The following is a 27159-nucleotide window of genomic DNA, read 5'->3' on the forward strand; positions in this document are numbered from 1 at the left end:
AATAAAAATTAAAATTTTAAAAATTTAAAGAATTAAAAATTATTATTATAAGTTAGGTTAGAATTAAACTTTTTTAGAGGTAGTTATTTAGGAGGAATTTCTCCTTTTCCCTTCCAAAAAGGGGGACGTGACCCAACTTAGGAAAACCGACCTAGGTGATAGGCCGGACTCCTCAGCACATAAAGCACCTCCTTCTCCTTTTTACTTCTATATCATGGCAGAGCGCAATCCTAGTGGGCCTTCCTTAAAGGCCAAATCCAAAACCCACTATTTACGCACAAGGGACAAGGATTCCTCCAGTGCCTCCCAGAGGGACGCCTTGCGTCGTCATAAGGCTCTGGAGAAGGAGTTCAGTAAACGCTCCAAGGGTTCACCTTCTGTAGCCATTGCCTCTCCCTCTCTTACTGTTCAGCCCCCTGCCAGGGCAGTCTTCCCATCCAGGTGCAGCTCTACTTGAAGTCTTCAGTCTCCTCGTGTCCCCGAAGCAACTTTTACTCCCACTGCAGCGGGCCTACGAGGTGAAGATCCGGCCTCTTCTGTCATCCCTGACAGCATCAAGGAGTGGATACAGCTCGCCATCCGGCAGGGGATTGCCGAGGGCATGCAGCAGATGTCCAGACCGGAGGCTCAGAGAGCGCCGCCTGCACAGGCACCCATGCTCGCACCCATCACGGAATCTACATCTCCGCAGGGTCAGGTACCTCTCCCATTGGACGTTCCGTGCCTGGAGGGTGAGGAAGCCCTGGTAGAAGAGGAAGGGGACTTTCAGTCCTTCGGGGATGAAGAGGACTCCGATAGGGGGTCATTTCAGTACTCCGAACCTATGTTTGAGGGGATCCTATGGAGGGGGAAATGTCAGAGGACAAGGGCATTTCCCTGAACAACCAACCATAGTGGGTCTGTTCAAGCCCCAGTTATTTAAATCTTTGTTGTTCAAAGCCAAAAATATCTCAGGTCTTCTTCCCCAACCCACCTCTGAGCCACCTCCTGCTACCCCAGGGGTCATGAAGATGCTGTTTTCAGTCATCCCATTGTAGAGGCTGAGGTTATTCCCACCCCCGATATTTGCCGACCTAGTAGCTAGACAGCTGGCGACTGGTCCTTCTCCTGCCCCTTCTAATCAGGACAAAAGGTTGTTCAACCTTGACCCGGAATTTTCAGCAATGCTGGCTACTCCGGAGGTTGACGACCCTATCATCAGATTGGCTTCTTCTTCTTCCAATCCCACTGACTCCTAGAGGCACTCAAACCGGAGGATAAACGAGCAGAGCTGGCGCTTGGGCGGGTGCACCAATCAGACGCCTGGGCCATAAGATCGGCCACAGCAGCCTCCTTTTTCACCCGCTCCTCTATTAGGTGGCTTAAGCAGCTCAAGCAACATGTCCCGGCCTCTAACACAAGAGCCCAGCAGGACATCGCCAAACTTACAGCCGCGGCGGAATTTGCAGCTGACGCCACGTTTCATTCAGTAAAATTCTCAGCACGGGCCATTTCTTCTCACGTGGCTGCTCGTCGGCTACTCTGGCTCCGGCAATGGCACGCCGATGTGAAAAATAAATCAAAACTGGCATCAGCGCCCATTTCGGGGAAAACTTTTTGGCCCGCCCTAGAACCTTGCTTCTAGAGACACGCAATAAAAAGAAGTTTCTCCCATCCATCTTGCGTAGACCAGATGCCAGAGGTTCCCATCCCTTTCGGAGGGGCTCCTTTCGTCCCTCCTTCCAGCAGTCCTTCACCCCCAGGTATCAGGCCTCTCAGTCCTTTCGCCCAGCCTATCAGGATAGAGGGGACTCAAGTGATAGGGGCAGGAGAGGGGAAATTACAGGAGGCCCTTCAGGGGTTCAGGAAGCAGGACGTCCCGTGAGACCCAGATAGCCTTTTCGGCTCCTTTCCCATTGGCGGTCGCCTTAGGCACTTTGCTAACCAATGGGCAGCATCCACCTCGGATGCTTGGGTGAGAGACACTGTTAAATTTGGCCTCTCCCTTCAATTTCATTCTTCCCCTCCGAATCATTTTATGGTTTCTCCCCTATCCAGAGACCCGGCTAAGCGGGCGCTTATGTCCTCAGCTATCCAGCACCTAACTGACAGAGGACAGGGATTCTATTCCCTTCTCTTTTTAGTCCCTAAGCATTCGGGAGGCTGGAGGCCCATTCTGGATTTGAAAAGACTCAATCGCTTCATTGTTAGATACAAATTTAAGATGCACACCCTCCAGTCCATCCTGCAGGGTATTAGAAAGGGAGACTGGATGACCTCAATAGATCTATCCGAGGCCTACCTCCATGTTCCTATTCTTCCAACACACTCCAAATTCTTGAGGTTTTGTTATGATCATCAGCATTTTCAATATGTAGCTCTGCCCTTTGGGTTGGTTTCGGCCCCAAGAACCTTTACTAAGGTACTAGCAGCTCTAGCGGCTCACCTCAGACACGTCCCAATCCGGATTCATTGTTATCTTGATGATATTTTAGTGGTGTCACCCAATCAAACCCAGGCCTCACATGACACTAACACCACCCTTTCGGTGTTGCAGGCTCACGGCTTCCTGGTAAACTGGGAAAAGAGTCAACTTACTCCTGCCACTCGGATAGCCCATTTGGGAACCATTATCAATTCGGTTGGGGAAAGAGTTTTCCTTTCCCAGGATAAGTTTATTAGCATCCAAACCTCCATCAGGGCCATCAGGCAGTCTCCCAGGGTATCGTTACTTACTTTATCCAAGCTATTGGGTAAACTCGTTTCCTGCATTTCCATTATTCCTTGGGCACGCTTGCATTCTAGGTCTCTGCAGTGGTTCCTCCTGCCATACCAACGCTCCGGGCGAAGCAATTCCAACACCATGGTCCAGGTCCCTCCACGAGTACTCACCTCCCTTCTATGGTGGACGAGGCCTTCCATCAACAGCGGCCATCTGTTCAAAGATCCTCCAAGAGTCATGCTCACCACGGATGCCAGTCTCTTAGGATGGGGGCGCACCTTCACTCCCTCTCGGCTCAGGGCGTTTGGTCCGTCACCGAGCAGCGATGCAGTATAAATTGGTTGGAGCTTCACGCAGTGTACTTGGCTCTGAAGGCCTTCCTTCCTCAGGTACAGCAAAGACACGTGTTGATTCTCACCGACAACACTACAACCAAGGCACATATCAATCGCCAAGGGGGCACTCACTCTCTTCGGCTGATGAGGGAAGCCGAACGTCTTTGTCGCTGGGCAGAAAAACATCTTCTGTCCATCAAAGCGGACCACATCTTGGGAGCCTCGAACGTGCACGCGGATTGGCTCAGCAGAACCGTGCTGGACCAAGCGGAATGGCGCCTTCATCCTCTTCTATTCAAGGAGGCAACAACCATCTTTGGCCAGCCTCTAGTAGACCTCTTTGCTTCTCCGTGCAACGCTCAGACGCCAAGGTTCTTCTCCGCTACCCAACCAACGGAGCAGAGAATTTCGATGCCCTCCGTTGCCCCTGGCCTCCCGGCCTTCTCTATGCCTTCCCTCCTCTTCCGCTAATCCCCAAAGTGGTTCGGAAATTGGTTCTGGAAAAGGCGGAGGTTCTCCTAGTAGCGCCATATTGGCCCAGGAGATCATGGTTCGCGGACCTTCGCGACCTGTCGGTGGCCCCTCCTTGGAGGATTCCAGCGGACAAAGTCTCACTGTCTCAGGGCCCTCTCCTCCATCCAGATCCACAGTGGCTTCAGCTAGCCGTTTGGAGGTTGAGCGGGAAAAGCTAAAGGCAGAGGGTTTTTCGCCTCAAGTTATCGCTACCATCTTGGCAGCTAGGCGTCCTTCCACCACTCGCATTTATAATGCAACCTGGAATGCTTTCACAAATTGTGCCGCTTATCTGCTATCGATCCGCTCTCTCCTTCCGTGGCGCAAGTTCTAGCCTTCTTGCAAGACGGTCTAGACAAAGGGTCTCTCCAAACACTCTAAGACAAAGGTCTCTCTCCAAACACTCTAAGACGCCAAGTCTCGGCTCTTTCAACGGTTATATCTGGTGACTCGTCTGTGCCGCTCTCCCACCATCCTCGTATCAAGGCTTTTCTCAGAGGAGCCTCCAATCTGCGCCCCCCAATGGTCCACAGATACCCTACCTGGGACCTTAATAAAGTCTTGTTGGCATTAACCAAACCTCCCTTCGAGCCTCTCAGGGAGACCTCGCTTCAGTTCCTCACCTTCAAAGCGGTGTTTTTAGTGGCCATTACTTCTGCAAGAAGGATATCTGAAATTGCAGCTCTATCCGTCAGAAAAGACCTGTGTATCTTCCACCCTGATCGGGTGATTCTAAGACCTGACCCCGTATTTATGCCAAAGGTTAATTCGGCCTTTCACAGAGCACAGGAATTGGTCCTGCCTAACTTTTGCCCGAAACCTGTACGGGAGAGGGAGCGGCAATGGCACACTCTTGATGTGCGCAGAGCCCTCCGCATCTACATCCATCGTACTCAGCCCATTAGAAAATCTGAGTCGCTTTTCATTTCCTTTCAACCAAAGACGCTGGGTTGCAAAGTCTCCCCGTCTACTGTAGGACGATGGATCAGAGCTACCATATCTAAGGCCTATTTAAGTCAAGCCTTACCGGTCCCTCGTGGAATCACTGCTCACTCTACCAGGAGTGCGGCTACTTTGGTAGCCTGGGCCACTCAGGCTTCTATTAATGACATATGTAGGGCGGCCACCTGGGCTTCCCCATCTCCTTTTATTAGACACTATAGGATTGACACTTACGCTTCAGCTGAGGCATCTTTTGGTAGACGAGTCCTTCAGCAGGTGGCGAGAGAGTCAGAGGAGATTCCGACCCAGACGGACTCCCAACTGTAGGACACACATGCTTTGGTATGTCCCATTCTATGGATGCTCGTAGCATTTCTACGGAGAATGGGCGTTGGTTCTTACCTGATACGCTTCTCGTAGAAATGCGTAGAGCATCCATCCCCACCCTTCTCTCTCCGTCTGGTAGGGAATCCTGTTTCGGCCAATGATTTGTTATTATTACTATTGTTTAGAGTTGAATTGTTAATTGAGTTAGAGGCTTAGTTTGTCCTCTCGTTTCGCTGAACTGGGAGGGGAGCACGAAGGAGATGCCACGTGGAGGAGGAGGGCGTTCCTTAATTACAGCTCAGCCTGTGTAACGCGAGACTAGAGCACTTCCCATTCTATGGATGCTCTACGCATTTCTACGAGAAGAAGCGTATCAGGTAAGAACCAACGCCCATTTACCGCTCATAACTGCCACAAGATGGGCCTTAATGGCAGCTCTGAGTCATGTCCAATCAGAGTCATTCAATCATTTTCCTCCAGCAGTACTTTAGGTCAGGGGTCCCCAACCGCCGGTCCGCGGACCGGTACCGGGCCGCGGAACAAGCCTTACCGGGCCGCTGGTTGCTGGGCGCCGCCATCTTTTTGGAAAGCTCACCGAGCGCTGTTTCGTCATAAAAGATGGCGGGCGCCAGCGCTCGGTGAGCTTTTCCGGTAGAAAGCCATTTCTACCCGAAAAAGCTCACCAGAAGCGCTCAGCGCCGCCATCTTTTATGACGAACAGCGCTTCGTGACGCCACCGAAGCGCCTTTTCGTCATAAAAGATGGCGGCGCCCAGTTGACGCCGGTACCGGGCCGCGGCGCCCAGCTGATGTCGGAACCGGGCCGCGGCGTCGAAAAGGTTGGGGATCCCTGCTTTAGGTGTCTATTAACCCTTTTCAAAAGCCACAACTCCTCTGTGGAACTGTTACTGGAAAGTCAAACAGAGCTTAGATCTGATACATTATATTAAACTTTCTCACTGAAGGCTAACAGGGAACCAGTTTTTAATTCACTTATGCAGGTAGAGATACTCTTATATAGAAGTAAGATCTGCCTACTTTTGCTTTGTGTTATATCAAATGACTAACATGAAGAAATACCTTGTTTTTCCTTGCTGTAGGTATATATGGTCATAAGTACTTATAAGAATGTATTCAACTGGTACCCCTCCCTCCATCTATCTCCCTCCATCTATATGGACATGGGAATCCTGGAGAAAATCGCATTGAGTATCTAAAGCCAGCATAGTGTTCCATTTTTCTATTGAGACATGTGCCTTTAAAGTTTGCCCATACTGTATAAAATGTGAATGTTCAAATAAAGAGCCTTTTCAGTTCTTTATTTTTAAATAGATATAGCATTAAATCCTACCTACAACTTAACCAGAGTGTAATGCCCTTTGAAAATAGTTGGATTTAGTTCTAAAGAAACATGAATATACTTGTTTATGATTTAGTTCTTTGTATTTACTAAGTACCGGGTAGTTAAGAGTTTCCAGGGTTTTGATGTTCAGATTTATTTTTTTAAAAGGAATACTGCACAGTTGCCTTTTAGACGGAATGAGTAGGGTATGTATAATAAACTGGATTTTAGTAATTTCAGAAGGATAACTGGATAATGTGCTGCATTAGAGCAGCAAGAGTGGTGACTAGACAGCATACTTTCCTAAAATTATCCTTGTTAAAAGGCATGGTGGTTTCGTGAAACTAAGATAGGTAAACAGTGCATTATTAACTTGTCCCCTGCTTCACTTCTTCCAAATCCCTTTTCCTCCTAAATCCTCTGTGAAACAAAGACTTATTTTCTTCTTGTCTGCCTGTGAGGTCTTTGCTACTTGTCTCGTGTGGGTGTAGAACCCCATATTTAAATACTTCTCTGCTACCCAAGAAAAGAAAGAACAGGAAACAGATAAATCCAAATTCTAGTAGATAAAGGACTACATATTTATTTTTTTCCTTTTCCTCAATTTAGGCACCATTTGAAAAGCAGTTATGTTTTGAGCCGCTAAAGAGGCATTGAAGCTATACAACAAAAAGAATCCCCTATGGGAGATTTGCACGATTGAAACTTAATTTGTACAGTTTTTCTAGACTCCTTCGTTCTTCAACAGAATTACAGCCACTCCTTCCTTCTTCAACAGAATTATGTCCTGTTAATGATGTTTTAAAATAATGTTAATAATCTCTTTAAAATACATTTTATTAGATAAAAGTCTTTTGTGTTATTTTTCTATTTCACTCATGGATTGAAAGTTGTAGCTTTCATCTTCACTGCCCAAAGATATTCGTCAATGTTTTTTTAATGTTTGCTTGCTTATTTATTTATTTATTTATTTATTTATTTGCCTTTTCTATTAAAGGCAAGATGGTCCTTGAAGTCTCCTATTATAGAGATAGAATGCAGAGGCTGAGAAATAGTTTTGTGTCTTTATTTCTCTTTATCAGATATGTTATTAGAGACACTGTGCTCATAAATGTTAATCATTGTATATCTTAGACCTGGCTTAGAATCAGTTGAGAGATTGAAAAATGTTTGGTTCTTATTGTCACATGCCTATTTTAAAAAAGCCTCATTTTGATTTATAACCCAGTAGAACTGGTTGGGTTGTCAGTTTACAACCGAAATGGAAACTCGCACATTTTCTACATGAGCCTATATTTATCTTAAAATGTATTTTATTTCTATGATCTAGAAGAAACCCAGCTGACTAAAACATGTAATTGGAATACAGCTACTTTGCCCAACTGTGCTTGGATAATTTAAATAGATTTTGAGAAGGCTGGCTATAAATCAAGTTTGTGGAGTTTCTGACCTGTGTTTTTTCTTCTCAGTTGCTATTTTGAATTCAGTTTAATTCATCCTTTCATTAAGCCATGTTGTTCTGCTTGTAATAATATTGGAAATAATAAGGGTATTACTAAATACTAATCACATAATGTCTACATATATTATGGACGTGTTCTGAGGACTTCCTTTGATACATAAACTGAATTTTGTACATATATACTGATACTATGATTTCAATTTTAAACTGTCTCCAGGATTTATCTTTGTGCAGTATTGGCAATCTCTTTGAAATTCCAAGAGAGACAGAGAGAAAGAGTGACAGACAGACAGACAGACAGACCCATCTGGATGGCCTTTATTAGAAGTATTAACAAGACAACTTTCCTTTCCCTACTCATCTAGATTTTCCTCTGCAGCCTGTGAGATTTTTAACATTATTATCCCTTCAGATTTAAACTTACGATGTGTGTTGGTGAACTCAAAACATAAATTTGCCTTTTTCCATCTCATGTTAGCATTATTGATTTGTTAAATTTACAGGCAGTCCTCAACTTATGACCATATATTGAGCCCAAGATTTCTGTTGTTAAGTGAGACATTTGTTAAGTGAGTCTTGCTCCATTTTACGACCACAACACAGTTGTTACGTGAATTTGGCTTCCCCATTGCCTTTGCTTGTCAGGTTTCAAAAGACATTTGACTCGGTCCAAGAACACTGCAACAGTCGTAAACATGAGTCAATTGTCCAGCACCTGGATTTTGGTCACGTGACCATGGGGATGCTGCAATGGTCATAAGTGTGAAAAAGTCATAAGTCATTTTTTCAGTGCTGTTGAAACTGTGAATGGTCACTAAACGAACTGTAAATCGAGGACTACCTGTATTTGCTACCCATCTCACTGTACTCTACTCTAGCGTTAAAAATAATAAACAAGATATATTTTTACTTGCAAATGGCAATTCTTATTCTATTTCCTTTCTGACTTCTCACTTCCTGTTCTCAATGTCCGTTAATGTGGGGAAACTTATATTTGGCCCTAATTCTCCCTTTATTATATCCATTAAGGCAGCGGCCCCCTACTTTTTTGGGTCTAGGTACCGGTTCTGTGGAGAAAGGTTTTTCTGTGATTGGGACTTAGCTTGTTTGGCCAGTCCGGTTTCTGGCATGCTGTGGACCAGTGCTGGTTTACAGCCCGGGGGTTGGGCGCCCCTGCATTAAGGCATGTATATTCCAAAACATTTGGATTTTGGGGGATAAGACTACTTTACAGTGTCTGCTCTTCTGTTTGCTTCTACAGCTATGAACCAGAGAATCAGCCAAAGCGCTCCAGTGAAACAGCCACCACCATTGGCCTCCCAAAGTCCTCCCGGTGGAGTCCTGGGAGGTGGCACTTCCAATCAACAGCAACAGATAAGACTGCAGCAGCTGCAGATGGAAAAAGAAAGGTTGCGACAGAAGCATCAAGAACTGCTTCGGCAGGTGAGGCCACAGGTTAGAAAAAACAACTTCAACTATAATACGATAACTTGTTGCATATGCATGAGTGGCATTGAGCTTCTCAGCACTGCAGTTCTAGTAAGCATCGGTAGATAGAGGGAATCGCAAACTGTATAACTTGTCCCAGCAAGCAACAATTCAGACACTTTGATCCTTTTGAAATATTTCTTTGCGACTGTTTGTGGTGCTGGGCTGTTTCTGGCATGGTGCTCTTTTCATTGCTGATAACTCTGCTTCCTGGACAACTTGCTGAGTAGCTCTGCAACTGTATTAATGCTCTGCATGGTCAGAGCTCATCTGACTGAATTTTCCAGCTTTCATGATGGATGGCATGTGTGAATTGGATCTGGTCTTGCTGTATTTGTGAAGAGTATTGAAACTTTGGCCTCTCTGTAAAAAAACAAAGCTGTTCCTTGTTTCTAAGGACGTGATGCATTGTTCCATTTTCCGTCAGTAGTCATCAGGGGAGTTTGGAAGTTGACAAGCAAGGCCTAAAGATATTGGCCCTGTTACCTATCTCAAGCATCTAGAACTTAAATATAAAAATATTTATCTCTTTAGGTACCGTAATTTAAAAGTCCTTAAAGAATCCATGCTCCGCATATACCTAAACCTTTTTTAAGGTCATCTAAGCCTGTTTCTGTTCAACAGATCTTGTGGAAGTGAATTCCATAAAGTAATGAATTTTAGGAAACTTATCATCATAGTACTTTACTGAGCCCTCTTCCATGGATGTGGATTCTTGCAGTCAATGTGATAATTACATAGTTCATTATGAACGGCTTCTCTGTCTGCTTCATAAGAGAGAAAATTAAAGGGGGGAAATTCATCCATGTTAGGTAATGTTTATGTGGTTTGCAGTAACATTAGTAATTCTCAGAAGAGAACTTTAAAACTGATTAACCCAGGTCTTTTACTTCAGTTTAAATTTTGTTCTTTTAAACCAAAATACTTTTCTTAAACGCTTAAATGTAAACTGATTTGTTGCTTTTGCTTTTTTTTTTTTTTGGTAACCCTGGAGGCATGAGCCCAAAGAAACAATGAAGCTTACTTTCTAAAACCTTTGCTCTCAGTCATTGCTTACTGTCCTAGATCTTTTGCTAATGATTGATTAGCTCCTTGTCTTCAGTGCTGTGCATCATGTTTTGTAAGGGTTGTGGAGCATTGCAGATTCCCTAACTGCTTTTGGAGAATCTTTTTAAAACCTCTTTTTCCTTGCTTTTTGGGTGGTGGTTCTTGCATCAGGCAGTATTTTCCTATTCTTGGAGATCACTTCTTCAGGCTTTTGCCTTCATCATTCCTTGCTTTTCCTGCCCTTGTTCTAGAGGCAGTTAGACTTTATAGTAAAATAATATTTAAAGGAATAAATACTCCATTTAAACTGGATTGTTATGGGATGTCTCCTTTTTTTTTAAAAAAATCATGAGTTGCCTCTGGACAAGTTAAAAATAACAGCTTCCTAAGCTGAATTTTCTGAACTTTGCCTATAACTGCTTTGCTATTAATATCAAAACAAATCCAAATGCCGCCAGGCCAGCATGTTTTTAGAAAAGGCTTCTAATTTGGGATTTCTTTTCTTCAATATCTTCTTCTCCAGAAGATAACTAACTTCAGGCCAGGCAGTGTTCAGACTACCTCTTTTTGTCCCCTGTATGCTTAAGCAAAATATGTTCATGTGCTCTGTAAGCACTCCTAAGCGTCTTATTCCATTATGCAGAAAACTTTGCCATCTCTTAACCACCTTATCCCTTGACATCTGTGGTTGCTTTAGGAACATCCCTCTTGAGAACATTAAGAAGATGATGAGTAAAGTCAAGGCAGCGTAGCCATCCCTGTCGTAAGAGACAAAAAAGTAATGACCCATCTTGTTTCTTTTACTCTTAGGCATTGCGGAATATCAATCCCAGCACAGCAAATGCTCCAAAACGTCAGGTAGGCTCATAACAAATGTTTCAGCAAAATAAGAAACATTTTCTTTTGACTTAGATCAGCTGTGCAAGGTGCTTGGGTTTCATTTGTATTTTAATACCCTGGCATGCCTAAAAAGCAGCTATGTGTATCTCATAAGCTTGCTTTTGATATGTTTAATAAATAATTGGTGGTTTCATAACAGATACCTTCACTTGCTCTGTCCCCCCACTCCTCCAACACAAATGCCCACAAACAACTTCAAGATGGTATGGTCGTATTTTGTCAATTGCTGGTTTCGGGGATCGAAAGATACTTACTTTTCTAGTTCTCTCTTAGACTTGTGTAACTTTGAATTTCCAAAACTGGCTTGTAAAGCTAAGGACTCTATTTCAGTTTTAAGAAGCGAAGTTGCCTCAACTGTTTTTTTTTTTTTTTTTAACTTGGCAGTCAATCTTATGTTCCTTCAATTTTAGGCCTAAAATTGAAATTATCAAGTCTGCTGAATGTTTTATAAAGATTTAAAAATTATATTAACTGCCAATTCTTATTTTCAGATCTGCTGTGCAAATAAATATGTCACATTTAAATATTACCTCAGAGAAATCTTGTAAAGGCCACCCTGTGATATAGTGTTTCAAATTTTGCCAATTGAGGAGCTGAATAATAACACTAAATCTTATACTGGGCTATATTAGGAATGGACCTCTATATGGAAGAATTTTGCTACAGCATTTTGTTGGGAAATATTTTGGGGTAAAGAAAATAGTGACATACAGTTTCATTCCATCTGTCACATTTGTGGGAGAGTCTCACTTTTTTTTTTCTTAGAAGCTCAATTATAGCATTAAGATTTATCAAAAGTCAATTGATTTCAATTATAGCCAAGGCAAAATTAAAGCCTGGTTATCTTGGTTGAAAATAAGTACTTATTCCTGGTATCAGATTGGGTTTTGTGTTTATCATATTATTCCTGTGCCCTGTGTTTAGAAATTGGCAAAATTAATGCAATGGTGCTATTTTAATTTTTACAGACATCCCAGTAACCAACTTTGTTTAATCAGTATATGGACTGTACCTTTTTTGTTTATTAGAGATGTTTTATTTTTCTGCACACCATACATAAGTTGAAATAGCTAAATAATTTGCATTTTAATATATGACTTGGATGTACAGCTTATTCAAAAATCATATTTAAAATGTCTTATTAGTGGTTTTTCATTAAATTCAATGAAGTATTTAGTAGGATGTCAAAAGATTCTGGATCACATAAAACATTCTGGATCCTATACAGCTTTTATATTAATATCTTGGATGAAAATCAGGGGAGAATAACAATCAAATCTGCATATACCAAAAATTGGGTGGGATAGTTAATAGCTTAGAACAAAGGTTCTCATAATAGTGTTTTGCCCATGAGTGAAACTAATGATTTCCATAGAGATAGTAGCTGCGAAAAATAAATGTTAGCTACCTATTTTTAAAAATTATGTTTATTTACCACACGTTATACACCCACTTAGTCCAGCAAGGATCAAAGTAGCTTACATCAATAGTTACACAGTGAGAGTATGCAATATTAAAATAGCAGCAATCATTACCAACAAGATGGAGAAGTAGCAGCAGCCTGAGGAACAGCAACAACATCCAACATATAGGAAGCTTTCCCCCATCACTGCCAGATTGTAAGAGGTTCTCCAGAAAAGAAGAAAGGTGTGAGCCATCTATTTTAGATCTTAAACTCTATATCACAGTGATTTTCAAGGCGCCCACTAAGATTTGCACAAGCAGAGCCCAGAAATCCAGAGCAAGCTTTGAAAGCTGTAGGCAAATTGAGGGTTCTATCAAAACCTACTGTCATTTGCCTAGACCAGGGGTGGGCAAACTTTTTGGCTCAGGGGCCTCATTGACTTTTAAAATTTGACAGACGGGCCGGGTCAGCACAAGATTTTTGCCCCCCTTTTGCCCCCTTCCCCTTCTTCTCCTTCCCCTCCCTCGGAGGCCCCTGAGTCAGGAGTTGCTACCGCGGCGCGGTTCGCGCTGCTCCAGTCCCGTTGTCTCGGGAAGGAAAGGCAAAAAGGAAGAGCCGTGTGGTGCTTTGCAACAGCAGCAGCGGCACCGGAGGCTCAGGCTCAGCGGCTCCTGGTTTTGCCTTTCCCTTCCCAAGGCAACGCGGGACTGGAGCCGCTGCGGAGCTGCGCCGGCGGTAGCAACTCCTGACTCAGGGGCCTCCGAGGAGGGGAAGGAGGAGGAGAAGGGGGAAGGGGGGCAAAAGGGGGGCAAAATCTTGTGCTGACGCACCCGACAAGCCGCTCACCACGACGGTGGCTCCCAGCACCTGAGCAGCTTCCCAGCAACCTTGCGGCTTGCTTTTTCCTCTCGAGCGCCACGCCTGGCCCCGAGCCACGCGGCAGAGGGGAAAGCAGCCCGCCTCCTCCAAGCAGCCCGCCCGCCCGGCTGGCTTTCCTCCGCCGCATGGCTGGGCCAGGCGCGAGCGCCTGCAAGGAAAAGAAAGGCGCAAGTTGCTGGGAAGTTGCTCGGGTGCTGGGAGCAGGCTTTAAAGTGCCGCCCGAGCAGGACCGCTAAGCCGGGAAACAGGGCACCAAGGCAGGGCAAGGCTCCACCAGCAGCGGCCTAGCTTTAGGTGGCTCCAGCAGCCCGCCGCCGCCGGGCGGAACCCTTCCCACTCCTCGGCGGGAAGACGCCCTCCTGCAAACTTTGCCTTTGCAAAGTTTAAGCCTGAAGCCCCGGAAAAAAAGGGATCAGCGGGACTCACCTTCGAGAGGTCGCACTCAAGGTGATTTCAAACTCCCAGCCGAGGCCTTTGCAAAGTTCTTTTCTTTCCTACTCCCGAGAGCGCCCGCACTGTTTTGCAGCTTTGGGGCCACGCGCGCAGGGCAATACGATTTTTTTCAGGGCCCAGCGATTTTTTTCAGGGGCGGGTCGGATTGGACAGACCAACGGGCCGGATGTGGCCCGCGGGCCGTAGTTTGCCCACCCCTGGCCTAGACCAAAGTAATCAGATTTTGAAAACTGCAACCCCTTTGCCCTTAAGTTGCTTGCAACCCTCCCAAATGATTCAAAGCCATTGTTTCAAAACTCTGGTCTAAAATACAAGTTTTAAGTCTATAAGTTAGACTTTTATTTCTATCTCAATAAGTTGGAAAAAAAAAACTTCAGAAGTGGAACTAGTTAACTAGAAGATGTGTTGAAAAAGAGACTAGGCACAGCCATTCATCAGGGACACTTTAATTTGGATTCCCGAAGTGAACAGTACATAAATTACTGCTTCTTATTCTAGAATTCCTAATAATAAATAATTGAATACAAATGTTTAAACAGATTCATCAGAATGGTTTTAGCATTCATGCAGTGGCTTCAGCAACTCAGCTATAGAGAAAGAAAATGTGGTTAACTTAAAGTCTTAAGAATACAAATTGACAATTTTTAATAAATATTTTCTGAAGAAGTCAGAAAGAAGAATGAATGGAAATAATGTACTGTCTTGATAGATACAGGCTTATAAACCTGGAAGATTATTTAAAAATGCAGTCTAAAATGACCACAGAGAGTACAGTCTGCAAAGGACATCATATTAGTTAGTGTAAGGCTTTTCTGGGTACGGCAGTTATATTAATTAGCTGATTTGCCTTGATCTTAAATTGATTGTTTGAAATAGCTGAGAGAGTTGCAGATAAGTAACTGGTTGGACGTCTTTGCAATGTTGTTGGATTTATTTTTAAATACCATTTGGGGAAAACAGTACTAATTTGCACTGTTCTCCTTCTGAGACCAACAAATTAAGCTCAATTTATATGTAGTTAAAACCACATAGTACTAGAATTATTTCATGCACCAAAGATCTAAACCCCTGCTTGTTAAATTCATCACGTTCACAACTCTATGCTGTTGTGAACAGTGAGGCTGTGTGCTCTCAAGATTTCGGTGTCAGACTGAGCTCATCTGTGTTGAATTTCCTGGCAAAATGTGTATTAATGTTTTTAATAAAAGTGCGTATGATCATAAGTCTGTGATGTTCCATCTTCTCCAGTGTGGCTCAATGTTTTGCCAGACCTCAAAAGCACATACTACTAATTCCACATTGCAGTGCTATGTATTGACTGTGGGAGGACTAATGGGAGGGATTGCTTGAATACTAAGCATTGTAACTGAATACGGAAGAGTTGGTTATAGAAGTATTACAGCAGGCCATACAGAATCCTGATTTAAACAGATTTTAAAAAGTAAACAAGAAGGTATGAAAAAAAAACTCCTGTTGTAGCTTCATGCAAGATGATTGGTCCAATTAAACATCTACAGATGGTGAAATGTAAGTCCCGGGGTAGATATTATTGATGTCTCATGTTACCTCAAAATCAATGTGAGTAGGATAAATGTTGGACTCAGGAAATACTGTAATGTGATTAGGAGATAGCATATGCCTGATCTTGTCTGATTTCAAAAAGCTAACTGAATTACATTTACTTAGTAATTGGACATAGGATCAAGAAACTGCAGGATTATAGGTAAGACTCTGGAACTGAGATTATATCATAAAATGGCTCTGGCAAAGCCATTCTGTGTTGCTGCCAAGAAAACTACATGGACCATCAAATCACCAGTAATGGAGTTTGATTTGGATATTTTACCTCCCCCCCACCTAATTAAATACAGCCTTCAAATTGTTGCTCATAAATGGTGCTGGCTTTTAAGCAAAAGAATGAACAATAATCTCTCTAATCTTAATTGTTATATTTTCCTGCTTGAACCATTGGTTATTTTTGTTCATAATCTCTAATTCTGGATAAACTTCTGAAAGTTTAAAGTAGGATTCTTGACTATTTATTTAAATATGTAATATTAAATTGGTAGAAGCCAGCAGTGTCTTAGTCGCCTTGGATTCAGAGGACTACAATCTTAATCTGAAATTATTATTTTTATTTTGTGTTCTTATTTTTTTTGCTGTCCAAAATATGAAGATGGATTACATAAACTCCTATTTTAGGGCAAGATTCCTTTATGGTTATTCATAACATTGAGAAAGTGTTCTTTTTAGCCTGTTAGAAGCAATAATGTGACTGCTTCAGCATATAATCTAGTGAAAAGTTCAGCAATGAAATCATTGTAGAGAAAGTTGGTTCTGACAATATGGCAGCAATTACCGTATTTTTCCGAATGGAAGATGCACTCCCCCCCCCAAAATAGGTGGAAATTTCTATGCATCTTATAGTGAATACGAGCCCATTTTTGATCTCCCAAAGCCTCTCTGCATCCCGTTTTTGCCCTCCCCGGCGTCTAGAAGCACTCTGCAGGCCAAAAACGCACCTGTTTTTGGCTTCCGGAGGCTATTGCAGGTCCTGTTTTTGCCCTCCTCAAAAAACAGGCACGTTTTTGGCCTGTAGAGTGGTTCTGGATGCCGGGGAGGCTGAAAACGGGATACACGGAGGCTATGGGAGGCCAAAAATGGGTGCGTTTTTGACCTGCAGAGTGCTTCTGGACACCAGGGAGGGCAAAAACAACTCACGGAGGCTATGGGAGGCCAAAAACAGGCCCGCTTTTGGCCTGCAGAATGCTTCTGGATTCCAGGGAAAGTAAAAACTGGACACGCGGAGGCAAAAAAAAAACCTATGTTTTTCTTGTTTTCCTCCTCTAAACCAAGGTGCGTCTTATAGTGAGAAAAATACGGTAACTTCTTTCTAATCCTGGGAATTGCTTACTTGTAGAAATAGTAATGTCAAGGCTGCAGATTTATGTGAGATCACAGGTTCTTTTGATTAAAAATAACTTAGATTAATGAGTCAAAGCAATACCTCAAAACTGCACGAATTGAACAGCCATTTGAGGATTGCAGTCCTGTGTATCCTTTTGATTCCACTACATAAGCCTGTTTTTGTCATTGTATCCATGTTGCTTTCCTCAACTCCACCCTTAATCATTTTTACCATGTTCATATGCAATCAGATCCTGAAATTCATCTGTGTCTATGCGACACCTGTTTGGTCACTTTCAGGCCTCTGGAACACCAAGTCTAGATTGGTGTCAATGTCTAGAAAAGCCTCTAAAAATAAAGGGGCCAATAGCCTAATAGATTTATTTTGGCTTGAATCTAAATATTCTTTAGCCTGTGGAAACTATGAGCCATAGTTCTGTTTAAAGTCATTTGAAAGATTCCATTCGTATTTGGTGACTCTGTCCTTTATACTCACTTGCTTCTGATTGCTCATATTAAGATCTACTTTGAAATAAAAAAGTGAAAATTATAAAAATGGAAACATACCCATGGTAGTTTAGAACTTTAGTGTGTGTGTGTGTTTTATTCAATAGACATAGACACCTACTTACTAAGCAACTATGGGCAACTAACAATGCCAAAAAAAAAAAAAACCAGAATAAGACAACAAATTAGTAGAATGCACAATAATTCACAAAAAACATTGAAACTTTCTGGCAGCTCACATAATATCCTGGCTGAGGGAAGAGCCGGGACTTCAGGTACTGAGAAAAAGTGTTGCACCATTATTATTATTATTATTTCAGTTTTAATTTGGATTCCTTATCTGGTAAACTATTACAGGTAGTCCTTGACTTACAACAGTTCATTTAGTGATCGTTCGAAGTTACAACACTGAAAAAAAGTGACTTACAACTGTTTTTCACACGACCATTGTAGCATTCCCATGGTCACATGATTTACATTCAGATGCTTGACAACTGACTCACATTTATGACAGTTGCAGTGTCCAGAGTCATGTGATCTCTTTTGTGACCTTTTGACAAGCAAAATCAGTGGGGAAACCAGATTCACTTAACAACTGTGCTACTAATTTAAGAACCGCAGTGATGCACTTAACAAATGTGGTGAGAGAAGTTGTAAAATGGATCAAACTCAACAAATTTCTCACTTAACAACATAATTTTGGGGCTCAATTGTGGTTGTAAATCGAGGACTACCTGTACTAGTTCTTAGCCTCTTTTTTTTTTAAAGCTACTTTTAATTTATGGAGATTTTTCTTTTGCCAGTATTCCTTTTTTTCACATAGAACTTGATTTTAATCTGCAACTTTTTTATATTCCAGAAAATACATCCCCAATAAATAATGTTGTGCCAGTACAATGATGTCGTTATTGTCCATGGTATCAGAATCTGAACTCTCATGACACATTTTACATTTATGGAAAGTAATACATTACTAGCATATACTTTATAACTGATTTTTTTTTTTTTTTTTAAAAAAAAATCGATTTGATCCTATAAAACATCACTATAAAATACAAGATTTTCACATTTCAAGGACAGAAAATGTTAAAAGAATGTTATTACATATTTCAAAATTAGAAAAAAAATGAATTTCTGACTCTCAAAAATAGCATTTAAAGTGCAGTTGGACAATATTCAAAAGTCTAAATTCATCTTGACTAGCTTCTCTATGGATTTGATGAATTGTTTTAGCTTGGTTTATAAAGTCCAGTGTTAAAAATTATGTACAAAAATGTGTTAAATCTTAATTTTCTTAATGCCAATTAGAAATGTTTGACTTTGTTTTGGTTTTTTTAAGTAATGAGGAAATAATAATTACCAGGCAGATCTTTTCCAGACTTCGTATACAAACATTAACTGAAATCTGAATCCTTTCAGTGTCCTTTCGATTTATGAATTGAAATATCAAGTTCCAAAGCCTTGCATTGGATTATATACTGTATGTTAATTTCATGATTAAGAAATAATATTACAGTGTTTTTTTTATTCAGCTGCATTTAAAACAGAAGGGTGCACATGTGTTGTTTCTATCCAGTGTTGTCTTTTACTCTGAAAACATTAATGAGGACCTTGTTGAAAATAGTGGGCAGTTATGAATTTCTTTCTCCTTCTTGGTATTGTGTAAGTTAAAAGCCATGTTAACATTTATTAAGAATGAAGGTGAGTAATATTTGAGGAGCCATTGAAGGACGGCGTCTCATAATCCCCATTAAACCTGTTGGTTCATGTCCCCATTTCTAAAGCTGCTGACACCACCGGGTAACTTCCTATGTTTCTGGTGGCAGAACTTTGGCAAACTTTCAAGGCCCTTCCCATCTCTTAAACTAGCAAAGCAAATCCCTTTTAAACTTCATAAGAACTTGAAGTATCTCCTGTGTCATTAGTGTTCATGTTATCTTTGCCTATCCCTCCTCTTAAGTCTCAGGTTCTTTTCCCTGCAGGTGCCTTGATTTATTTATTTTTCTCCAGCTCCACCATTTAAGTTGTTTCACAAATTATTTTTCATTGTACATTGATAAAGGAGTGTATATGTACAAAAAAAGCCATCCAGATGATAAGAAAGTGAAGTAAATGGATGAGATGGAATAATAAGACTATGAGTTCTGCTGGCTCTGATCAAAGACTTACTTAGGTCATCATTCTGTTCTCACATCTGCCAAGCAGATGCCTCTTGGGAAGTGTAGAAGTAGGAGATGAGTACTTTACATTAGTACTTTAAATTAGTACTTTCCCACTTAATTTCCCCAACAGCTGATATTTGGGGGCGTACCTATGTGACTGATGTTGGAGGTAACATATAACATGCCATGACTACCGTAGCAATTACTGATAACTGGTAAGAGACTTGTGCTAACTTTTGAAATTACATAGCTTAGCACCAAACAAATAGTATCTTCCTCCAATGTTGCAACTGAGCATTGAACTTTGAATGTGAGTTATGAATACAGTCATTTCTTAATTGGCAGGAATTGGCTCTCCGTAGTCAGCTTCCCAGTATGGAACAAGATGGCACCCAGAACCGAGTATCCTCTCCCGGAATGTCTCAAGAACTCAGAACAATGACCACAAATAGCTCAGATCCCTTTCTTAACAGGTTAGTGGCAGTAGCTATGAGTGATTTCATTTCACCAAAGCTAACAATTTTTCAAATTCTGTTTGGTTTCTGTAATCCTCTGTTTGGGACTTTGGTCTGTTCTAAGAACCACAGCTGAAAAAGGATCTTTTCTTACAGGGCAAATCCAGTTCACTCTCGCATTTCCACCCCACCTTCCCCCAAAAAAAGCTGAAGATTAAGATCTCTGAAAGTCAACTGTTCAGACTTGTAGAAAAGATTTGTCTTCAAAGTCGTAACATGTTCTCCCAAGCACAAGTCAATTGATGCACAGCCATTTAAAACTACTGACTCAGAAAATGTTTTCAAAAGCTAGGAGTGAACTTGCTGTGGGGCTTTCTTAAAGGAGCTTGCAGTATTCCTGGTTTTAATTTTATTCTTTACAGCACTGACACACAGGAAATGGTGATAGGATTCAGCAGATCATATTACAAGGCAAGCAGGGTATTTTTTTCTGGTATTAATTTATGCAGCCTCTGGTTAATAGTTAACAGGGTCATGTATTTAATACTTCTAGTCCTTATTATTGAATAGATAAGGTTAAAAATGGGACATCCATACACACAAACAACTGAAAAGAAATGCTGGTCATTGTTAGTTACTTGGATATTGTTTCATTTGAGGACTTGTGTGTATTTTTCAAACATAAGTCAATCAACATAAGAAAATTACTACTTTTTAATGAAATTTGCCATTTCTCAAGGGCTTTCCTCCTCTCCCTACTATCATATAAATATTATTTTCAGAATTTTCTCAGTGGCAGTCCTACAAAATTCTAACTTCAAGGATAGTAATCACCATAACTAAACTCTGAATATATCTGGAGTCCTTGGTTATATGTCTGTGTATATCATAGATAAGTTGTCAGCCATTGTGGCACAAATGCATTTTTAATACAGGTAGTTCTTGACATAACCACAAATGAGCCCAAAATTTCTGTTGCTAAGCAAGACATTTGTTAAGTGAATTTTGCCTTGTTTTACAACCTTTCTTGCAGTTGTTTAGAAGGAATAGCACTTAGACTTACATACTGCTTCACAGTGCTTTTACAGCCCTCTCTAAGCAGTTTATAGAGCCAGCCTTTTGCCCCCAACAATCTGGATCCTCATTTTACCGACCTCGGAAGAATGGGAGGCTGAGTCTACTTTGAGCCTGGTGAGATTCGAACTGCCAAATTGCAGGCAGCCAGCAATCAGCAGAAGTAGCCTGCAGTACTGCATTCTAACCACTGCGCCACCACATCTCAGCTTGCTTGTTAAGTGATTCTGCCTTCCCCATACACTTTGCTTGTCAGAAGGTCACAAAAGGGGATCGTGTGATCCCAGGACACTGCAACCATTATAAATATTGAACAGGTTGCTAAGCATCTGAATTTTGATCACATGACCATGGGGATCCTGCAACAGTTGGAAGTGTGAAACAAGGTCATAAGTAGCTTTTTCAGTGCCGTTGTAACTTTGAACCATCGCTAAATGAACTGCTGTAAACCGAGGACTACCTATACACTTTTGCAGTGGGGCAGTCGGTAGCATAATAGTGTGTAAACTAAATTTCAGTTTTATTTATGCAAATTCTATACTGCTTCAGTATAGACTCGAACTAGGTTTACTCGAACTAGGTTACAGACAGCAAATACAAATTAGAAACATATCTAGATTAGAACTCTCAAGAACACATGAGCAAATTAGAAGGCATTGCCAACTTTCTTTTAAAAAATGTTGCCCTAGTGGAGATCTGTTATGATTAACTCCTGTGAATTTATTAATTTTTATTGAGAGTCACACAGATGTAGTTACCATTTTAGAAGATTGCAGCATCATAGCACTTGAGAAGTTATGTGGTGGCAGCAAAGATTAGTCAAGGTTGTGTACGAAATGTATTGTGCTGGGAACATGCCACGTGTTCAACTATGCTGCATTGTGGGAATTGAGACCTTCAGAATTGAATGTTTAAAGAATTCTCCTTCACAGACTTTTTTTAATGCGTAATTTTACAAGGAGAACATAATTCAACCCTGACTGCGAAAATGAGCCCCTTTGATGATAAATGCTGTCTGTTCTTTCCATCAGTAACTTAAATTAACATAACATTTCCCTTGCAGTGGGACATACCACTCCAGAGATGAGAGCACAGACAGTGGCCTCAGCATGAGCAGTTACAGTGTTCCCAGAACTCCAGATGACTTCCTTAATAGTGTTGATGAAATGGATACAGGTGAGGCTCATTTCCTTCCAGTTGCTGTCTGACTGATGCTCTTATGTCTTGTTTAACTAGCAGTAAGATGGAGGAGTTGGCTACAGTAGAGTTATTACTGAGCTAGTGGAATTGTCAGGAAAGGTACATTTGGCTTGACTTTCCTCAGAGAACAAGGAATTCAACTATGTGTCTCACAGCGTTCTACCCGAACCTTATCATTTGTAAAGAGTAAAAAAATGGTTTGGATTCATAGTGATTTTGACAACAGATTTATAGTATATCTTCTTCTGTGACATGCTCAAATATGAATCTAGAAAGTTCGTGATGATGTCTTTTGTTCAAAATGGCCTGGATATTTTTGAGCTGCAAATCTGAACCATTTCCTAATTTACTGCTGCAAGTTCTGCAGCCTGTCCCTGTGGTTTCAGTTTTTAAGGTTCCATATTTCCTGTCCCATTGATAACAAACATTATTGAAAATTATTCTGACTGCAATCGTGGAGCTTATATTGTTGTTTATTTAATCCTTTTATATTACTTATAAAATTATTATTTTTATTTTTAACCTTAATTTTTAAAAGACTGCCAAAGTGTCCTACAAGATCAGTCATAAAACAATTCCCATTTTGCAATCTAAACAACAATATGCTAAAAGAAAGGGATGGGGGAAAAAAGAAGTAGAGATATTAAATTGATACCCCTCCTTTTAAGGCAGGTGGATCTTTTTATTGTGGGCTCCTGGCAGTTTCAGAAGAGAAACCTGGCTTTGATTTTCTCTTCTTTGAGCAACAGTTGTTGCAAGTTATCTCTATGGGTTGGCAGTTGTTCTTGCTCCCAGTTGATGCCTTCTATTTTTCAAAGGAGTTGCTCCAGTAGGGGGTCTCCATGATTAAGATGTTGTTGCTGATGCTCCATAGGGTGGGGTGTGGCTTCAAGTGACCAGTTTTAGAGCCGTTTAAATATATGTGCTTAATGCCGTGTTTTGCATTTATTGTGCATCTAGGTGACACTATCAACCAAAGCTCCATCCCCTCCCATCAGAACCGTTTTCCAGACTACCTTGAAGCCATTCCGGGGACTAATGTGGACCTTGGAACACTGGAAGGCGATGCAATGAATATAGAAGGAGAGGAACTGATGCCAAGCCTACAAGAAGCTTTGAGCTCCGATATCCTTAATGACATGGAATCTGTGCTGGCAGCCACCAAGTTAGATAAAGAAAGCTTTCTTACCTGGTTATAGGGGCCTCAGGGTGATGGAATTTGAAATCTTTGAAGGATCTAAGGAGATAAGACATGTACCTTTGTTGAGAACGAGTCTGTATCATAAAGGCATCTTGGCTTATGATCAGAGAGGATAATGTTTTACTGAACAAAATACTTCAGATTTTGTTGATCCAATGTTTTGTTCTTTTTTTTTTTTTTTGTCCAATCGCTGCTGTTATATCGCTGACCTCTTTCACGTTGACTCTGAAGAATTCTGGTTTATTTTTTATTTTTTTTCTGTTGCAACTACTGTTCAGCATGGTGGCAATGGACAGGGAGAGGATGGGAAAGTTGGGAGAGAAAGAGAGAGAGAAAGAGACCAGCTATATTTCTGGATGCTGTCTACCATTCCTTTTGCCCTGCTTTCTGTTTGCTTGTCCTTTTCTTTGACTAAGGATGTTGTGGAGCTTCAGCTTTTGTGTGTTGTCAAAAAAGAAAGAAATAAAAAACTGAATTGGCCCAGCAAGCCAAAAATGGCATAGCTGATAGGAGGTAGGGTGGATGGAGTCCATACTAATTTGGAAATAAAGCATAAAATGTTTTATTGTTGGGCACAAATCATGAGACATTTTAGTGTTGGGTACAGTTCTTCATGCTGCTTGATCTATATTGAACAAAACATGCCAAGGACGGCTGTTGGATTGTGCCCACTGGCAGCTTCTTAATTCCCTCCGTTAGTTTGCTCACATTTTACAGCATCAAAAAAAAACCCTTTTATACAAAATCATGGGTCGTGATTGTTGCCTCTGTAGCTTGTTTTCCAAATTTTAGATTTATTTTTAATTATAGCAGTAGATTAGAAAAGGAACTTTTTTCTGGTTCTGTTGTGTTTATTGATTGTTTTTGTTTTAATATTTTTAAATAGTGAAATTTAAATTTCCTGACTTTACCTAGTCTTATTTAAGTCTGAATGGATTGTTTTTATACTAAGCTAGTATAGCCAGTTAATATCAGTAGTATATTAACTACTGATAATATAGTAGTAGTAGTAGTTCTATGTTTTGCTTACAGCTTTTAAAAAGATAACTTTGAATGTTTTCATTAGATTAAAGAGTAATGGGCTTAAGTTTCACCCCTGTATCCAGAATTCAAAGAAACTTCCTCATCTTACATAATTCTTTACCTAAATGTACTTATTAGTCTCACATATTCTGGAAGGAGTTTTTAAAGTTTTTAACATTGCCATTTAGGAATGGCCAGCTGTATGGCTTTTACCCTGAGTTTTGAACCCAGTAAACCTTAAACTGAGTTTTTAATCCAAGGACAGTTTTTGTCATTTGGAGAGCTTTTTAATTTTGATGAAATTGTTGACTTGAGAATCAAGTGTCCTCAATGAAAAGAAAATTATGCTTTCCTGTACGTAGTTTCATGATACTGTCTGCACTGTCAGGTGAGTTTACAATACTAGCAGTGGGAACACTAAAGTTAAATTGTATCAAAAGCATACTGAAAAATAGGTCCATAGTACATTAAGACTGTAAAGATATGTGATAGATGGCAACATAAGCATGTAGTTGGCCATGTATTTTAGTTGTAGTGATTAGCACTGAAATCAAAGAGTGAGTATATATAAATCTATAACTTTACTTTTAGCAGGAATGGATTATTCTCAAAGATGTCTGTAGGAATTGTGATATTCCAAAGAGTATTTTAAATGAACAAAATGTGCCCATGTGGAAATATAAGCTATGATGTCTTTTTTTTTCTCCTTTAAATGCATTGGTATCAATAAGTGATTTATAGGTCTGTCAACATTCCCATTAATTTGTTACCTTTGTTGCAAGAGTTGATATTAACCATCAAGAAAAGTTTAAACCTGAAATTCAGTGTATAATTTTCAGACTAGGACATCCTAAAAAAAAATTATACGGAGTCCAATTCTTTGCTCAAGTTGCTAAAAGTTATTTCCATTTGAGGTGTTGTGACGCAGGAAATGCCCTCTCCCTTGGGCACCACCTATTCACCCTCAAAATCTGTTCTAAAAAGATTGGCTCTTTTGGGAAACGATTTCATGGGTACATGGAAGAGAATTCAAGAAGTGTAATGCTGGGTTTCAGCAATGTGTCTCTTTTTAGTTGACACGAGGATGAAGTTAACAGTTGCCAGCCTTGAGTTTTGTGTATGCCAATAAGCCACAGCTTAATGAATTATATTTCTTCTGCAATGCCATATCAGCCTTCTGCAATGCCATATCAGTGAACATGGGAATGGGGGTCATATGAGCAGATTCTCAGTCCCATTAAGAAGATTCCTCTATTTTTATTTTTGTTTCCCCCATCCTTTCCAAGAAATACTTGAAAGCCAACTGAAACTAACTATAAATTGATTCAAATAGTGTTCCAAATGGGAGAAAGGGTGAGAAATTCAGAATTCTTGCATTTGGTTTTTTTTCCATACATGGGAGAACCATGTGTCCCTGTTTGAATATCAAATGGAACTTCTGAATTCCTGTACCCAGTAACAGTTTTTGGTTGCTTTACTTGGTTATAGCTTTAAAGTTGGAACTTCCCCCCACCCTAATTTTTCCTTCTTGTACATTACACTACACAGCTCAAACTATATTTGAGTAGCACTGCTACAAAAGTACTTACCTAAAACTCTCCCTGATTTTCTCTTAACACTAAGCCTTCTGTACAGTACTTAACTCTAGTTACTCTTTAAGCCTGTTTATTAGGTGGGAAATGTGCCTTAGCAATCACTTGTACTGTTGGCAGAAGAAACACAAACTAGATGCTATTACACATTTTTTTTTATTCAAATCTATCATTTGACAAAGTGGCTTACTCCTTTTAGGGTATTGAAATGAAAAGACAAAAAGTATTATAGGTAGTATTTTGTATTGACTGGTGTATATATTTAAACAGATTTACTGTCCTAACTTTATGGCTTCTAGATATTTTTTTAAATACAGTATGTTCAAAATGCAGTGAAAGCTTATGAATTCTTGTGTATGTTTGGCAACATGCTTTGAAAAAAATATACTGTGTCGATAAATCATGTGGATTCACAGATGTACCAATCAGTGTTGGAGCTCAAGCAATGCAAGGTTAAGAGCAATCAATGGTACCCTATCTTTTGCACATATGGAAAATCCATATTAAAATGACTTCACTTGTAATCATGGGGGGAAGCGACTTTTTATACAAGAGGTGGGTTTGTACGTTTGTCTAAAATGACACTTTTTCCTTTGGGTGAAAAACTTCTATATTTTAAAATGTTTTCTATTAGAGAACTCTGAAACACAACTCTCAAATATATATAGTTATAAATGTTATATTTTCTTTAGGTGTAAGAGCATGCCTATGTTAGATACCTTAGTAAATTCTGTTACATTATTTTCTTTTATGTAATACATTTTTCACTGCTTTTTTGTTTTACGTGATATAAATATATACTTTGCGCTTAACAATGTGTTTGTTTTATTTTTTTAATATATTTTTAACATTAAACACATCTTAATGCTAATAAAACCCTAATATGAGTGAATTTGCACCCATAAACTGACAGGTAATTTAAAATAATGACTGGGGAGGGTGATTCTGGTTTGAATTTATAATCATATTTGAAGACAACAATTGTTGTATATTCTCAAGAAATCCAAGTACTTTAAGAAATGTAAGCTTGGCTGGCAAGGTTGAACCAAAGCTATCAATGTGGTGCTTTGCCCATTCAAAACAAAATTGTTTTGCAGCGTAAATTGGCATGAGCAAAACACTCTCAATGGAAGCATTAAATCTGCCACATCTTTTAGAACAGTGGTCGCCAACTGGTGGGCCGCAACCCACTGGTGGGCCATGAGAAAATTTTGGTGGGCTGCAGAGAAATCTCACCCCCAGAGC

The 27159-nt window shown here is 40.5% G+C and overlaps 1 protein-coding gene across 8 annotated transcripts in view; it reads left to right on the forward strand.

The window, feature by feature from the left end:
- Positions 1-26722, forward strand: part of YAP1 (Yes1 associated transcriptional regulator) — a 94434-nt gene extending 67712 nt beyond the window's left edge. For 2 of the 8 annotated variants that reach the window (XM_087966194.1, XM_087966189.1), the window contains 5 exons: positions 8883-9064; positions 10967-11014; positions 19715-19842; positions 21962-22074; positions 23059-26722. In XM_087966194.1, the coding sequence (XP_087822320.1) occupies positions 8883-9064; positions 10967-11014; positions 19715-19842; positions 21962-22074; positions 23059-23297 (710 nt within the window). In that variant the 3' untranslated portion in view covers positions 23298-26722. Of the gene's footprint in view, positions 1-8882; positions 9077-10966; positions 11015-19714; positions 19843-21961; positions 22075-23058 lie in introns of all 8 variants that reach the window. The other 6 variants (XM_087966188.1, XM_087966193.1, XM_087966195.1 and 3 more) reach the window with 3 other exon arrangements.
- The last annotated feature ends 437 nt before the right edge of the window (positions 26723-27159 follow it).

Source organism: Notechis scutatus, chromosome 5, assembly GCF_049901735.1.
Source record: "Notechis scutatus isolate UNSWTSFEM ecotype Mainland chromosome 5, rNotScu1.2, whole genome shotgun sequence".
Classification (NCBI taxonomy): Eukaryota; Metazoa; Chordata; class Lepidosauria; order Squamata; family Elapidae; genus Notechis; species Notechis scutatus.